This window comes from Stenella coeruleoalba, assembly GCF_951394435.1.
Source record: "Stenella coeruleoalba genome assembly, chromosome: 4".
Taxonomy (NCBI): Eukaryota; Metazoa; Chordata; class Mammalia; order Artiodactyla; family Delphinidae; genus Stenella; species Stenella coeruleoalba.
This window is the reverse complement of record NC_137149.1, coordinates 110038607-110053783: the sequence shown is the minus strand read 5'-3', so window position 1 is coordinate 110053783 and position 15177 is coordinate 110038607. Positions and strand designations below refer to the sequence as shown.

At 41.4% G+C, this 15177-nt stretch overlaps 1 protein-coding gene across 2 annotated transcripts in view; it reads left to right on the top strand.

Annotated features, from left to right (window-relative positions):
- The window catches only part of LOC307185930 (placenta-specific gene 8 protein-like), a 31529-nt gene extending 16905 nt beyond the window's left edge, over positions 1–14624 (top strand). The window contains exons 3-5 of one of the 2 annotated variants that reach the window (XM_079920509.1): positions 1403–1527; positions 6918–7032; positions 14442–14624. In XM_079920509.1, the coding sequence (XP_079776635.1) occupies positions 1403–1527; positions 6918–7022 (230 nt within the window). In that variant the 3' untranslated portion in view covers positions 7023–7032; positions 14442–14624. Of the gene's footprint in view, positions 1–1402; positions 1528–6917; positions 7033–9377; positions 9647–14441 lie in introns of those variants that run through there. The other variant, XM_079920508.1, reaches the window with a different exon arrangement.
- The last annotated feature ends 553 nt before the right edge of the window (positions 14625–15177 follow it).

The window sequence follows — 15177 nt, the reverse complement described above, 5'->3', positions numbered from 1 at the left end:
ATTTTGCCACAGGATGTGTTTTGTTTGTCCTGTATATAATGACCCCTCTTGCTGTATTAATTTTAAAATAGTAGGAACCATATAAAAATCAGAGCCCACATAAAAACCTAACTTTCCAATCTAGATTTCCAGCTTCTCTTAAAAATTTGGAAAATCTGAAAAGAGGATTCCTCATCCTCAACTGGCAGAAGTCAGTTGCTACCGAGTATTAGCTAAACCCATTCAAAGGGACCATCACTCTACAGTTTGCCATATTTATGTCCACCATCTGCTATTGGCTATTTTGTGGGTTTTTTCCAACTATTCATTTTTACTTGCCTGTCCTTGAGTTTGTGATTCTTGTCCAGATCAATCACCTTTTTTCATATTTTTCACCTCTTTAGTATCCCTGTGTTCTTGATGTGTTTCTCCAGTCTTCTCTTTACCTCTTCCTTTCCCTACAGTGGTGAGTCTGTGTTTCTGGTTTTCAGTATTCATGTGACTCTTGTGACTGTTCCATTTCAGGAAGCTTTCAGTTTAATTCCTTCACACTACCCAACACACTTTTGTGTAAGACAATTTCCTTGTTTCAGAGTCTATTGCCGAAAGAGTTGCAGACATTCTCTGTGTGGCTGGTCTTTCCACTGTCTTGAAAAACAGCCTCTTTTCTTTGTATATGATGGAAGTTCCAAGTTCAGTGGAGATAGCCTTTTGCTTAAAGCCATCAATTAAAAAACAAGAGCTTTCTTATCTCATGTAGGATACAGTCATATCAAAACTCTACTCTAGAACTTTTCAAAATAGACTTGTACTCAGCATGTTTGCGAACAGTTTCCTGTTTGTTGCTATTTCCTTAGGCCCTTTTTTGTCTTATACAGACTCTTTAAAGTGAAATTTCAGTATGCTTTTTAAGCTTTTGATGCCTATACGCCTTAACTTTTACTTGCTTCAATCCTCATAACAATAATAGGCCTCTACTCTTTGCCAGAACAACCATCTAGAATCTGTTTCCTACTGCTCTACTCATTTTTCCAATTATTTCTTCACTCCATGTTTTCTGACCCTAAACACCCTCCCACAGTTTTCAGAGGGTTTCTCAGACCCCCTGACGCCACAAACTTCCTATTCAAGGATGATCCAAATGTAAACAAGGGTAGGGAAGAAACAATTTGGACGTGCTCAGATCGGCAAGGCAGGAGATTTTGCAATTAAATCTGACCTGGCATATGACAAGTCAATTTTCCCCACCTCCAGGAGTGTAGGGTCCAGAAGCAAGACATAAAGAGCCAGGGGACCCCAGTGTTTTCTCTGAATGTCCATTAAGGCCATTTCCTGAGTGAGCATCTTTTTGAAAACGGTGTGATTAAGTCAAACTCACGATGACCCTGACTAATTCCTCTGTGTGATTTCACCCTGCCCTCAGGCCTCTGTGGGACTTTCTTGCCCCTGTGCCTTTCATGTCAGATTGCCTCTGACATGGACGAATGCTGCCTGTGTGGAGCAAGTGTCGCCATGAGGACCATGTATCGGACCCGATACGGCATCCCGGTGAGTCACCCACGTCCACTGTGAAATAGTTACCCAGACAGGACAGGCCGAGGGCCTTCCTTCAGTCTGACTGGATCTCCATGATTGCCCCCCTCACCATCATGATTTGACCCTAGTCTTTTCTCCACTACCATCCTAAATTTTTTAAGTGATTTACAAAGACCATGTGGCTATCTATCCTTTGGAATATATTCATAATAAAATCTTTTATTGATCCAATAGATATGTCTCTGAAAAAGTTGCTGGCGGCGAGCAGGTGAGGGATGGAGGTCAGCACAGAGTCCTTAATCTCTCCTGGCTTTACTCAGAGTCAGACAGAGGACCCTGCAGGGTGGGTGACAGTTGCTTAGAAAGCATTGGGTAAAAAAAGGGTGTATGATAGCTCCCCTCAGAGCTGGCACATTGGTGAGACAGTTACTTCACTGGTAACTCATATGCCAGTGTTCATTCATTCAAAAGGGATTATTGAGCATCTAGAACGTTGTTAGGTCATAAGCTGAAGTTCACTCATCCAACAGGGATTTATTGAGCACATAGAACACGCAAAGTACTATTACAGATATTAAAGACACATCAGTGAATAAAGGAAATCAAAATCGCTGTCTTCATGGAGCTTACATTCTTTTTTTTTTTTTGAGATTTTTATTTAACATAATTTCAGACTTAAAGTTGCAAAGATGGTACAAAGACTTCCTGAATATGCTCCACCCAGATTCCCCAAATATTAAAAATTTGCCACATTTTCTTTATTTTTTTCTCTTTCCTCCATCTATCTATGTATCTATTCTATTTTTTTCTGAATCATTTGAGAGCAAGTTACAAACGTGATACCCTGTTATCTCTATTTCAGTGTGTATTTCTGAAAAACAAGGACATCCTCTTACATTACCACAGTGCAATTATCAAAACCAGGAATTTAACATTGATACAATACTATTAGGTAATCTATGGATATTATTTAAGCTTTACCAATTATCCTAATAATTTTCTTTAGATGAAAAGAAAGTCAATCTGGAAGCAAACATTGTATTCAGTTGTCATGCCTCTTTAGTCTTCTACAATATGGAAGAGTTTCTCAGTCTTTGTCTTTTTTTTTTTTAATGAATACAGATCAGTTATTTTGTAGACTATCCCTCCGTTTGGCTTGTCAAATGTTTCCTTATGATTAGACTTAGGTTACACACTTTTGGCAGAAACTCCACAGAAGTGATGCTATGTTTGCTTTGCATCACATCAGGAAGCAAGTGACATCAATTTATCTCATTAGGCGTGATGTTAACTTTGATTCCTTGGTTAAGATAGCATCTGTCAAGATTCTCCATCACAACGTTGCTATTTTCCCCTTTATAATGGATAAGGACTTTGTAGAGAGATGTAAATATCCTGTTCCTCATCAAACCCTCACCCATCAAAGATTCTTGCCGCATCAATTACTACTATGATGGTTATCAATGGTAGAGCTCAGACACTAATGGAACAAGATAGCTGCAATATAACTAAGTAAGAGTATAATCTATAGGATGGCGATAAGTGCAACAGAGAAAAATAAAGCAAGGAAGAGAGGGCTTCCCTGATGGTGCAGTGGTTGAGAGCCCGCCTGCCGATACAGGGGACACGGGTTTGTGCCCCGGTCCGGGAAGATCCCACATGCCGCGGAGCGGCTGGGCCCGTGAGCCATGGCCGCTGAGCCTGCGCGTCCGGAGCCTGTGCTCCGCAACGGGAGAGGCCACAACAGTGAGAGGCCCGTGTAGCGCACAAAAAAAAAAAAAAAAAAAGCAAGGAAGAGGAATAGAGTGTTGAAAGGTTCTAATTTTGAATAGAGTTATCAGGAAAGACCTCAGTAAGAAAGTAAACACCTAAAAGGATGAGAGGATGACTCATCTGGGGAAAGTCCAGGCAGAGGAAATAGCTAGAGCCAAGGTCCTGAAGTAGAGCTTACCTGGAATGTTCCAGACACAGCAAGCAGCCAGAGAGGCAGAAATAGTTTGGGGGGTGGGGGAAGGGAGACGGGAGCGTGGAGAGATAATACAAGATGACATCAGAGCATTAGCAAGAGTTAGACCTTCTAGGGCCTTGGAGACCATTATAAGAACTTTAGCTTTTATTCTAAGTGAGCCGGAAAGCCATTAAAATGCTTTTAAACAAAGAAGTGACAGGACGGATTTGTGTTCCTGAAAACTTAGCCTCTGCCCCTCTCATTGTGACCGAGAACAAGTTATTCGTCTTACTAAGCTTTGGCTCCCTCACTGATAAAATGGTAAGAATAATACCTCCCCCAAGGTGGCATAGTAAGAGTCACATAAGATCATGCATGGAAAGGACTTAGCACAGGGCCTGGCAGGTAACTGTTGTTATCTTTGTTCTTAGCTCAGCTGTCTTCTCCGCGCAGGCTACATTCCTCCTGTGGGCTTGCCCAGCTGCCTGTCTCTCAGCACTCCCTGCAGCTCTCATTTATGCCACTCATTTATGCCACTCTCATTTATGCCAGCATAACTTAACACAGGGGTTCTTAACTTTGTGGCTGTCCCATAAAGTTCCCAAAACTGTACACTAAGTGTTGGGTGTATGTAGTTGTGTACATGGGTGTGAGGGTGAGATTCTCAAAGTGGCCCGACCATAATGGCGTAGAGGAAGGGGTGCTTAGCTGGATTCTGGAGATAAAGGTTCTGGGAACAGCTCAGCAAGTAGCTAACTTTTGGACTCTCTGAGAAGTCATTTGTCAGCATCAGTTTTCTCATCTGTCGTGAGAAAGTTGTGCAAGATGATTTCTAAGGCCGCTTCTAGGGTCTGGGATTCTATGCTATAATAAATTTCCTTGGTATACATTAAATAAGTGTATTTATAGACAAGGTATCTCTCTTCTTCTTCCTTAGAACAGACTTCAAAAATGGCTAGTAAATCCTAGGACTGATTTATATAATTCAGGTTCTTTGCTTTGTTTCCCGTTTGCATCTATGCAAACTTTTATAGGGCTGCTCCAATACAGCCTCTCTGAACTGCCCCTCCCTTCATGGACACAGTCAAGACAGCATCCCTTTGGCTAGGGCCACAACCTCTGTAGCAGAGGAGAAAGAAAAAAAACAACCACTGATTGAACGCCTAGGTGCTGGGACACTACCTTAACATATATGTGCTCATTTACTACTTACAAACTCTTTATGGTGCAGGGATTGTTATCTCCACTTTATAGATATGAAAACCAAGAATGAGAAAGGCTTAAGGTCACAGAACATGTAAATGCTGAAATTCGGGCTCAAGCTTATTCTGACTTGGAGTCAGGTCTGGTCTTTCCCACTTGACCACCTTGTCTTCCCAAATTGAAGTGTATTCAGCCATGTACCACAATTCATTTGTTTATTTCCTCAACGATTCTGTAAACAAGACTTCTTTTTTTAACAGCTTCCAAAAAAAGTGAAGCACCAGTCCCCTTTCCCAAACAGAGTGATGAATGCAAAATCTTTGCTTCAGGCACCCACTTCCCAAGAAGCTGCTCTGGTCAAGGCGTTTATGTCCCTTATTAACTTCAGCATGGTATAAACCTGTAGTTCATTTCCTCTCATTTGAAAAAGGAATGTTTTTTTCTTTTCTATATTCTCTGTATTTGTATTATGAAACAGACTTAGAAATAGGGTGTGTTTTCTAAAGGTTTCCCTAGGTCTCTTAGCAAATAATAGTAGGACTTTTTTCCCCCTAAAAACTTCCTGAGGTAAAAGACAGACACAGACATGCTGGAACAGAAAAGTGGTTACATCCTTGTTGAATATTTTCTTCCTTGTAGCATATAATATGTATTCAGTAAGTGTTGGTTTAATGAAGGTTTAAAAGATAAAAAGAATAAAAATAAACAATGAACTAAAGAATGAAAAAAACAAGTACTTTGAGGAAGGGTTAGAGGATTTGGATGCTTTATCAGGGAAAAAGAGAAGGCCAAGAGACTGAATTTTCTTCAAGCTGAATATCCATTCCTCCATCTGATGAAGGTCACATCATTAGAAGATTTCTAACATTGTTATCTAGTTGTCCACTCTTTGTCCCACATGCTTCCTCTGTTAGATGAACATCAAAATCACTGTAGCAAAGAAAAAAAATTTTATGAAAAATAAATCACTTATAATCTCACCATCTAGGAGCTCCCAATCCTTATAAACTAAATCTACTATAGATCTCTCTCTCTCTCTCTTTCTCTCTGTCCCTGCTCACACTGTAAATTGGGAGTTGTATTAAATTCAACATTTTAAAGAATAAGTGCTATCCAAAAATGGAGTTCAAAATTATTTCAATCAGTCAAGACACACAGTCATAGAATCTGGTTGTCAGACTAGAACCCTCAGATCACTCGGTGCCGACTACACAGGGCAGGAGTCCCTTCAAGGGCATCTCTACCCAAGGGCATTAAGACCCAACTAGACCTACCGTGGAGAGGGCCCTCAAAACTTTGCAAAAGGCTTCCCTGGTGGCGCAGTGGTTAGGAATCTGCCTGCCAATGCAGGGGATACGGGTTTGAGCCCTGGTACAGGAAGATCCCACATGCCGCAGACCAACTAAGCCTGTGCGCCACAACTACTGAGCCTGCTCTCTAGAGCCCATGAGCCACAACTACTGAGTCTGTGCACATAGAGCCCATGCTCTGTAACGAGAGAAGCCACCGCAATGAGAAGCCCACACACCACAATGAAGAGTAGCCTCTGCTCATTGCAACTAGAGAAAGCCTGTGCATAGCAATGAAGACCCAATGCAGCCAGAAATAAATATAATAAATAAATAAATTTATAAAAAAAAAACTTTGCAAAGCAGCCCATTCTACGAATGAATAGTGGCTTTTCCAGACACTATTCATTCTCTTCTTTCTTCTTTTTCCCGTACTTTATATATCCCTCCCTCACTATGGACTTCCTCCCTTGCAGAATAGCATGAGGGACGTCAGTAGAAATGGCTAGAGGCATACAAGGTAAAGCTTCGTCTGGCACTATACTCATAACCAATTGGAAAAATTGGTGCATTACACAACTGGCTTTAAAGGGAACTATTCCACATTAATAAAAATAATACATAAACCAAAAGTTTTCTTAAAAAGAAAAAAAAGAGACAACAGATGATAGACAACTGGGGCTATAATTGTAACCTGCAGATCATTTGAAATGGTATGTTATTATGAAAAGGGCACTGGCTCGAGAAGAGAAAGACCAATCACTGCCACTAATTTCTGTGATCTTAGCAAGTCAGTTAACTTCACTTGGTCATCAGAAAAGTAGGGATAACGTCACAGAATTCTCATGATAAACAAGTGACATAAAATGTATGTTTTAAAGAGGTATGAAAAGTTAAACAAATGCAAGGAATTGTATGACTGTATTTATAGGCTACATGTTGATCCGTTTGTTTTTTAACAGGGGTCTATTTGTAATGATTTCCTATGTCTGGCATGGTTCCCTCTTTGCACCCTTTGTCAACTCAAGCGAGATATTGAAAAAAGAAGAGCAATGAATGCTTTGTAAAAGATGCACGGTAAGTTGGTGGGAATTCTTTGATTTGTGAGTATCAAAACAAATTCTCAAGGACATCTTTGATTCCTTTGGTACTCTGTCTCACCGATACATGAGATATCCATTACCAAATTGGGGGGTAAATGACTTTCAATGGCCAGCCTACACCAATCAGTTGGGAGTCAGCTTCCCAGAGCCTGGGTAGAGAGGGCTAACCCCGATTGGATGGGAAAGAATTCTGTGATTTGTTAGGATGTCTGCCACATGTAGAGTGGCCGTGTGATGTACCAAATAAACATACCACATCTCATCCATAACTATCTTAACTACATCATGATTTAAGGTAGTAGAGACATGTGTACGACAGAACATTCATTTCCCTAAGCCTAGATCACAGGTTCACTGCTGTCAACAGTAACCCATTGAGATGTTACACTAAGTGTGACTGTGTAATATATCTAGTTATATGTTCTTGTCAACTCCACAATATTGAAATAATAATTCATTCTCCAAAGTGGTAGAAAGCTATCTCAGTCTCTATAAATTAAGTGTGGACAGTTTACCCAGTTATCCAAAAGGCCCAAAGTTCCCGTTTAGGAAGAAGAGTACTGACTTTTTGGTGGCAGTATGGTCAAAGTTGGGCAGCTACTCATTTACCTAGTTTCCTAAGCTCTCCTGGTCACATTTTTCCACCTTTGTGTGTGTGTGTGTGCGGTACGCGGGCCTCTCACTGCTGTGGCCTCTCCCGTTGCCAAGCACAGGCTCCGGACGCGCAGGCTCAGCGGCCATGGCTCACAGGCCCAGCCTCTCCACGGCATGTGGGATCCTCCCAGACCGGGGCAAGAACCCCTGTCCCCTGCATTGGCAGGTGGACTCTCAACCACTGCGCCACCAGGGAAGCCCCTGGTCACATTTTTAATCCTCTCAGTTCTTCCTATTTTTCTCAGGCCAGAGAGCAATGGCTTACTCAGTCCTGCCTTTCCATCACTTACTGCCAATCCCATTGAATTTGTTATCAAAGTTTTATTTTCACCTGGAAATAGCTATTGTCTACAAAGTCTTATCTCCCAAAGTCTTCAAAAGTGTTTGGTCAGGATGGTGCCTTCATGAGTATGACTGGTTGGCACTGGCACAGTCTGTCTCCCTCTTACTTATTTTGCCCACATGCAGCACCAAATGATGTCCTCTTCATGAACAACTTAGCTCATTTCATGTTGCATTTTAGTACCATTTTATTTTGTTATTATTATTTTTTATAAATTTGTTTATTTTATTTACTTATTTTTGGCCGTGTTGGGTCTTCGCTGCTGCACGCGGGCTTTTCTCTAGTTGCGGTGAGCGGGGGCTACTCTTCGTTGCGGTGCGCGGGCTTCTCATTGCGGTGGCTTCTCTTGTTGTGGAGCACAGGCTCTAGGCATGCGGGCTTCAGTAGTTACGGCACGCGGGCTTCAGTAGTTGTGGCACGTGGACTCAGTAGTTGTGGCTCACGGGCTCTAGAGCACAGGCTCAGTAGTTGTGGTGCACAGGCTTAGTTGCTCCCCAGCATGTGGGATCGTCCCGGACCAGGGATCGAACCCGTGTCCCCTGAATTGGCAGGCTGATTCTCAACCACTGCTCCACCAGGGAAGCCCCTAGTACCATTTTAGTATCCTAGTATTTGTCTTCTGATTGTTTTCTTCAATGACTGATGTGCTTTACTCATTTACAAGCAGAGTCAGGATGGTGAGTTTTCTTATTCTTTTTCCTCCTTGTACCCTACATCCTGAGAATTGGCTGTTGTTTCTCTTCCCTAGCATTGATGTTTCTTTAAAGCCCTTTGTTACCAATGTGGCTCAGAATTTTGCCAAAGTAGACCTAGTCCCCTACTTAGAATGTGGCAGTTTACTGGTCTAGTCATCCAGTTAATGAAAAAAATTGTTTTGGGGTCTCTGCCTTTAGGAGTCTCTTACCTTAGCATGTTTGGTGAGTCATTGCCATTTGGTAAGAGGGGTTAGCTCTGGCAATCTACAAAGCATTCTGTTGGTTTTCCCAACCACCTAGCAATGGTGCCTGATGCATAGTAGGCACTTAATAACTAATGTGGATGAGTAAATAAATGCAACTTTCAAGCAAGGAAGCATAATGAGGCTCTAACCTAGAAGACTCATCTGAATCTTAAGTAGTGCTTATGACTCCTCCAAGTAGGCTGTACTGAACCAGGGGCCATTATTTGGTATAGATTTTAAATATGCAGCAATTTGGCAGTAGGGTAGTAGTGGAATGAAAGTTTTGATACTTGGAACAAGATAATGTAAAGACGGAATTGATAAGTCCTAATTCATTCATCGATTTAGTCTTTCTTTCCTTTTCTTTTTCTGATTTCTACAGGTCAAATTCACTAGTAGTGAAAGAAAATGCTGGAATGAAATACTGCATCTATTCAGTGCTATCTCACCTCAAGCCTTAAGAAACTAATTCAGCTAATCATATGGTTTCAAATGGCTTCAAAACATTTTTAATTTTTGGTTTATTTTGAAAGAAATATATTTCCACTGCTGTTCTCTGAGATGAATGCCATTAAAAAATTCATTTCCTCAACGATTCTTGTGTCTTTAAATACTGCTTCATGGAAAATTACAATATGCTTCTTTTAAAAATGAGCCCAAGCTTGTCAAAATGTCAAAGTTGAATGATGGGTTCGTAGAGATTCTTCATTCTACTTTTCTACCTTTACGTAAGTTTGAAAATGTCCAGAATAAGAAGTTTTTTAAATGCTGTCAAGTAAAAGGCTTCTGTTATTTTGGATTTTCCCTGCAGTGGGAGACCAGGTGTTACCCTGCACGGCCCTTCACCCCAGGAAAGTGTGGTTTCCTCCCTCAGGGAGCCTGAATGTCTTTTGGCACGTCTTCACAGCCCCATAAAGTAAATCTACTCCAGGAGTTAATTGCCTAGCAGTGAAGAATTTACTGTAGATTTTATACACAAAGGGAGGATTTCTGTCATAAGCCATGTAGCAAACCACCTAATTAACATTCCCACCACCCATCTCTGTCCTCCCCAAAGTCATCCCCTGCAGCAAGCCAGCCACAGGGACACCACATACCTTTATTTTTCCTTTTTTTCTAGGTTAACTTGGAATTTTATTACATTTTTTTAATTGAGATATAATTGACGTATAATATTGCACTCATTTTAGGTGTACAACATAATGATTTTATATATGTATATATTGCAAAATGACCACCACAATAATTCTAGTTCACATCCATCACCACACAGTTACAAAATTTTTTCTTCTCGTGATAAGAACTTTTAAGATTTACTCTCTCGGCAACTTTCAAATATGCAAGACAGAAAACTTAAATAGCGTTACAAGGTCACCAGTGTATACAGAATGGCAGTGCTGAGTCTAGAAAGCAGGTCCTGTTTCATTGTTCATGGCAGTAAACAGAAGTTATTTATTTATTTATTGTCTTATAAAAATTAACCCTAGGGTTTAGGATTCCAAAGATTGCTATTATAAATTTATAGAATATCCTGTCTTTTGCCTTCCTAGCAGTCTTCATTTTTTTTGGTTTAACACCTGCCTCGATGGTGATTGATAAGCATCATGAAAGCAGGGACAGATCATATTTGTTCTAATTTCCTTTTTACTCCCCCAGCACATGGAAAATATTGTGGTCAAGAGGTCAGTAGATTAGTTTCAAAGGTGTAAAAGGTGGCAAGAATAGTAATCAGGTAAGACATTTGTGCAAAATGAAACTATTTGGAGGTATTTTTTCTAGTCATTTTCCTTATGAAAATATGTGATGATGTTGTGCATACTATTTTCTAAATTGCTTGTTTTGTTTTATGGCTTAGCCACAAATTATGAATGACTTCCCATATTAATAAATATCAAAAAATATGCACTACAGTGCTATTAACTATAGTCACCATGCTGTACATTATATCCCCATGAGTTATTCACTAGAAGCTTGTACCTTATGACCACCTTCATTTTTGCCCACCTCCCACTGCTGGCAACCACCAATGTGTTCTCTGTATCTATGAGTTTGGGTGTTTTTGGTTTTGTTTTGTTTTTTTAGATTCCACATATAAGTGAGATCACATGGTATTTGTCTTTCTGTCTGACTTGTTTCACTAAAGCATAATGCCTTCAAGTTCCATCCATGTTGTTGCAAATGGCAGGACTTCCTTCTTTTTATGACTGAACAATATTCCAACAATATTCCAATATATATCACATTTTCTTTACCCATTCATCTGTCAGTGGACACTTAGGTTGTTTCCATGTCTTGGCAATTGTAAATAATGCTACAATGAACAGGGGGGTGCAGCCCACATACCTTTCTTATGCAGAGCAATTTAGTTCCATCTCAGCCTTCTAGTCCTAGGAACCATAGCCCCAAAGATGCAGGATGGGCGTGGAATTCTGCTACTAAGCAAAATAATGTGTTTTCCATGTAGCTTACTTTAAAGTTACTTAAAAGTTATGATAAATAAAAAGGTTTTTAAAAAATCTTTGATAAGGATGAGAACAGTTCTCATTAGCCTCATTCTCCCACTCTTGATATTATGCTTTATCCTGTACCTTCCAAATTCCTAAGGCTCCCTCATACCAGGCCACTTCCCTTAATTAAATCAAAACCTCCTTAAATGCTACTGCATGCTAGAAGTAAATCGCTAGAGCCAAGAAGCAACCTCAGAGGAGGCTGAGGTTGGGACTGCGGGAGGAGACATGTAGGAGATTTACAAATTGACAAAGCAAAAGACAGCACAAAAGAATTCATCTCACTTTTCCAGGGTGTGTAATAATTATCCATACATTCTTCCTGCCATGGATGCTATATCAGAGTTAGCTGCTGCTGCTTAGTGGCTTAAACAACAACAGCCATTTTTCCTACTCAAGAGTCTATAATTTGGGCAGGATACTCTGTCTCTGCTCATGCAGTGTGAACTGGGAGAGCTCACCCCGGGCTGGAAGATAGTTGGAGGTGCCTCTTGGCCATGGATTCAGCCAGGGCTTGAGCCTAAGGGCCTGGGCTCCTCTCTACATTCGCCACACCACAGGCTGCTTGGACTGCCTCACAGTATGGTTGCTGGGAGTCCAGGGCAAGCATCTCAAGAGAACGATATGGAAGTGAGTAACATTTTTATGATCTAGCTTCAGAAGTCATATAGCTTCATTTCTTCCGAACTCTCTTGGTTGGGGCAGTGGCAAAGGTCCACCCAGTTTCAAGAGGGAGGGGACACAGACACTGACTCATTGGAGTGTAGCAAGGTACTTGAAGAATATAAGACAAGGGCTATTGTTGCAGCCATCTTTGGAAAATAGAATCTGCCACAGATGCTGTGAGGCACTCTGTGTTTTGTCTTGTGGGGGGTCAAAGCTGTAGTCCATCTGTTCTCAATAAAGCTCCTCTTGGAGGATTGCAGCAGATTGATGAGTTGCTGCAATTATCTGCTTCTCACCCCTCTAGACCTGACTGATGAAGATATACTTTTTTTTTTTTTTTTTGGCTGCGCTGGGTCTTAGCTGCAGCGTGCGGGATCTACTTCCCCAACCAGGGGTTGAACCCGGGCCCCCTGCATTGGGAGCATGGATTCTTAACCACTGGACCACCAGGGAAGTACCTGAAGATATACTTTTAAAACATCTGATGATTCGTTCAAACTAAGGAACTACTTTTTTCCCCCTAAAACTGAAAACAAAATTATTTCTCCCAGAACAAAAGAAGAATCTTCCCCACAAATTTGCAATTTACACTGAGAGCAAAGATACAAATTTCTGACAGCTAAAAGCCACTTTTTAAGGTTTCCAGCTTTCAAAAGCATGTAGGTCTAAACTTTGAGAGGCACAATCAAGAAAAGCTAAACACCAATGAATTTAACTGAAGGACATGAAGAAAGGGAAGAAATTCAGGATAATTTGTTTTCCAGCTTGAGCAGCCAGGTGGAGGAGAGAGCCACTAAGCAAAATGGGGAAGACTGGAGTGGAATGGGAAAAGAGGTTTTGAGAACATTGAAAGCTCTTTTGGGATTTGTTAAGTTTGAGGGGTATAAGGCATCCAAGGGAACGAGTCAAGAGAGCGATGTCAAGAGTTTCAGTCAAAGGAGAGACCCAGGGTAGAAATACAAATTTTAGGTTCGATGGCACTAAACTGGTGCTTGAATCCATGGCAATGCATGAGATGAGCAACGAAGATCAGAGAGAGAAGAGGGTTGAGGGCCAGGGCTGAAGAACTCTCAGATTTGGACATTAGTTAGAAAAAGGGATGGTTAGCAAAACTCAGAAGGAGCAGTTTGTGTGAAGGGAGAGTGAAACCAAGGAATATAGAAGAGGAGAGTGTTTCAAAAGTGAGAGACCAAATAATATGCAGACACTTGAATTGGGCCACTCAAATGGAATAGGAGATTTTTTGGAGAGGGTCTCTCATTTGCAGGGCTGTGGGGAAGGACAGCAAATGATTTCTCCTGTGGATGGCTATGAAAGGGTAACTACCTTGGGGAAATTAAACTGTTGGATCGTGCCTTTCCACATTTGGAGGGTGATAAAGGTCAGAATAACAAATGGGGCAAGGGGAGGGAGTCGGGGGGGACAAGGAGAGGGCTAGACACAAGGAAACTTCCCTTGTGTCCCTCTGAGCTCCCAAATGAACTCAGCTTTATTGCTGTGGCTCACTAACAGTCAAGTCCCAAGGGCTCACTCTATTGAATAATCACTTGCAGGAAACTGACTGCTTAGTTATCTGAATTTCTTTAGAAATAAATTATCATTCTGGCATTCTACAGGAAACGGCTGTCATCTCATCCTTGGGTCATTGTGTTTAAGACACGCTGACTTGTATTGCTTTCTCAGTTTCAGCCAAGAATGTCAGTTCATGGCAGGATGGGAGGTGGGAGATGGAAGGAAGCAGGCTCTGTCCACTCTTCCCGGCAGTGTGGTCAGGAATCTCACAAACAGGCTGGCATATAAGACTGGAAACCCTTTTCCCAGATCCTTTTCCAGACAGGATTGTCTTCTTCATTTCTTTACCCTCTTCAGAGCTTAGCAGATAACTTTGCACATAGGAAGCACTCCACAAATAGTTCATTCAATAAGTATTTACTGAGTGCCTACTATGTGCCTCTCTGTGCCTCAGTTTATGAACTTATTAAATGGGGATAATATTAGAACCTACCTCACAGGGCTGATGTAAAAATACAATGAATAATATATATAAAGTGTTTAGAAGAGTACCTAACACACAGTAAGCGCCCAAGAAAAGTAAATTACCTTTGTTATAATTCTTGTCATTTGCGAAGCATTATGTGAAGCTCTGGGGACAAAGCAGTTAAAAAAAAACAGACTCTTTCAAGGAGCTTAAACTCAAAAGCTGTTGTAGAATGAATAAATAACATTTACCAACAATTTCTGTAAAGGAATGTTTCCCTTTGTACTTTCTCTAGATCTCTCTACTCACTCCCAGATCTCTACTAATTAAAAACAAAACAAAAACAAAATCAAAGAAGCAGAAATTTCTTATGAGACTCTCGCATGAGTGATTTCCTTGGAGTGGAAGCGTTTGCTTGGGGAGCTCGGGCAAGGGCCAGCCACACTATGAAACTGGAGGAAGCGCCCGGCTCTAAGAGCACCCACAGTGATGGCCTCGGCTCAGCCAATGTCCCCTGAGTGTGCTCTGTGCACAGCCCGGCCCTGGACACGAGGATGGACAGCGGGGCGTGGCATCCGCTCTCAAGAGCTCCGAGGGGAGCCCAGCCTGGTCATCCCTGCCTTGGCTAAGCTGCCTGTACTGCCAGAATTCACACGTTTTCTAATATAGGATGAAGTTGCGTTGCCTGTAGTCAACTTGCATGAAGACTGCAGAAATACTGATTCCCAAACCCCACCCTGCATGAAAATACTCGGGGGAGGGGAAGTGGCCTGGGCAGGGAGGGGAGGGGAGGAGGGATTGGGTGGGAATCTGAACTTCTAACACAATTACTGGTGACTCCAAGACACACTAAAGCTTGAATATTGTGCTTACTGGGTTTAGCGGAAGCTGGACTCTACTCTGTTTACCTGTAGGCTCATATTACCTGTAGGCTTTAACAGCTCGGGTTTACTCCAATTTCTGAGCTCTCAAGCCTTGAATTACGTGAGTGTTAGTTATCTTTATACCAACTACTCTGCTTTTGGCTTTTC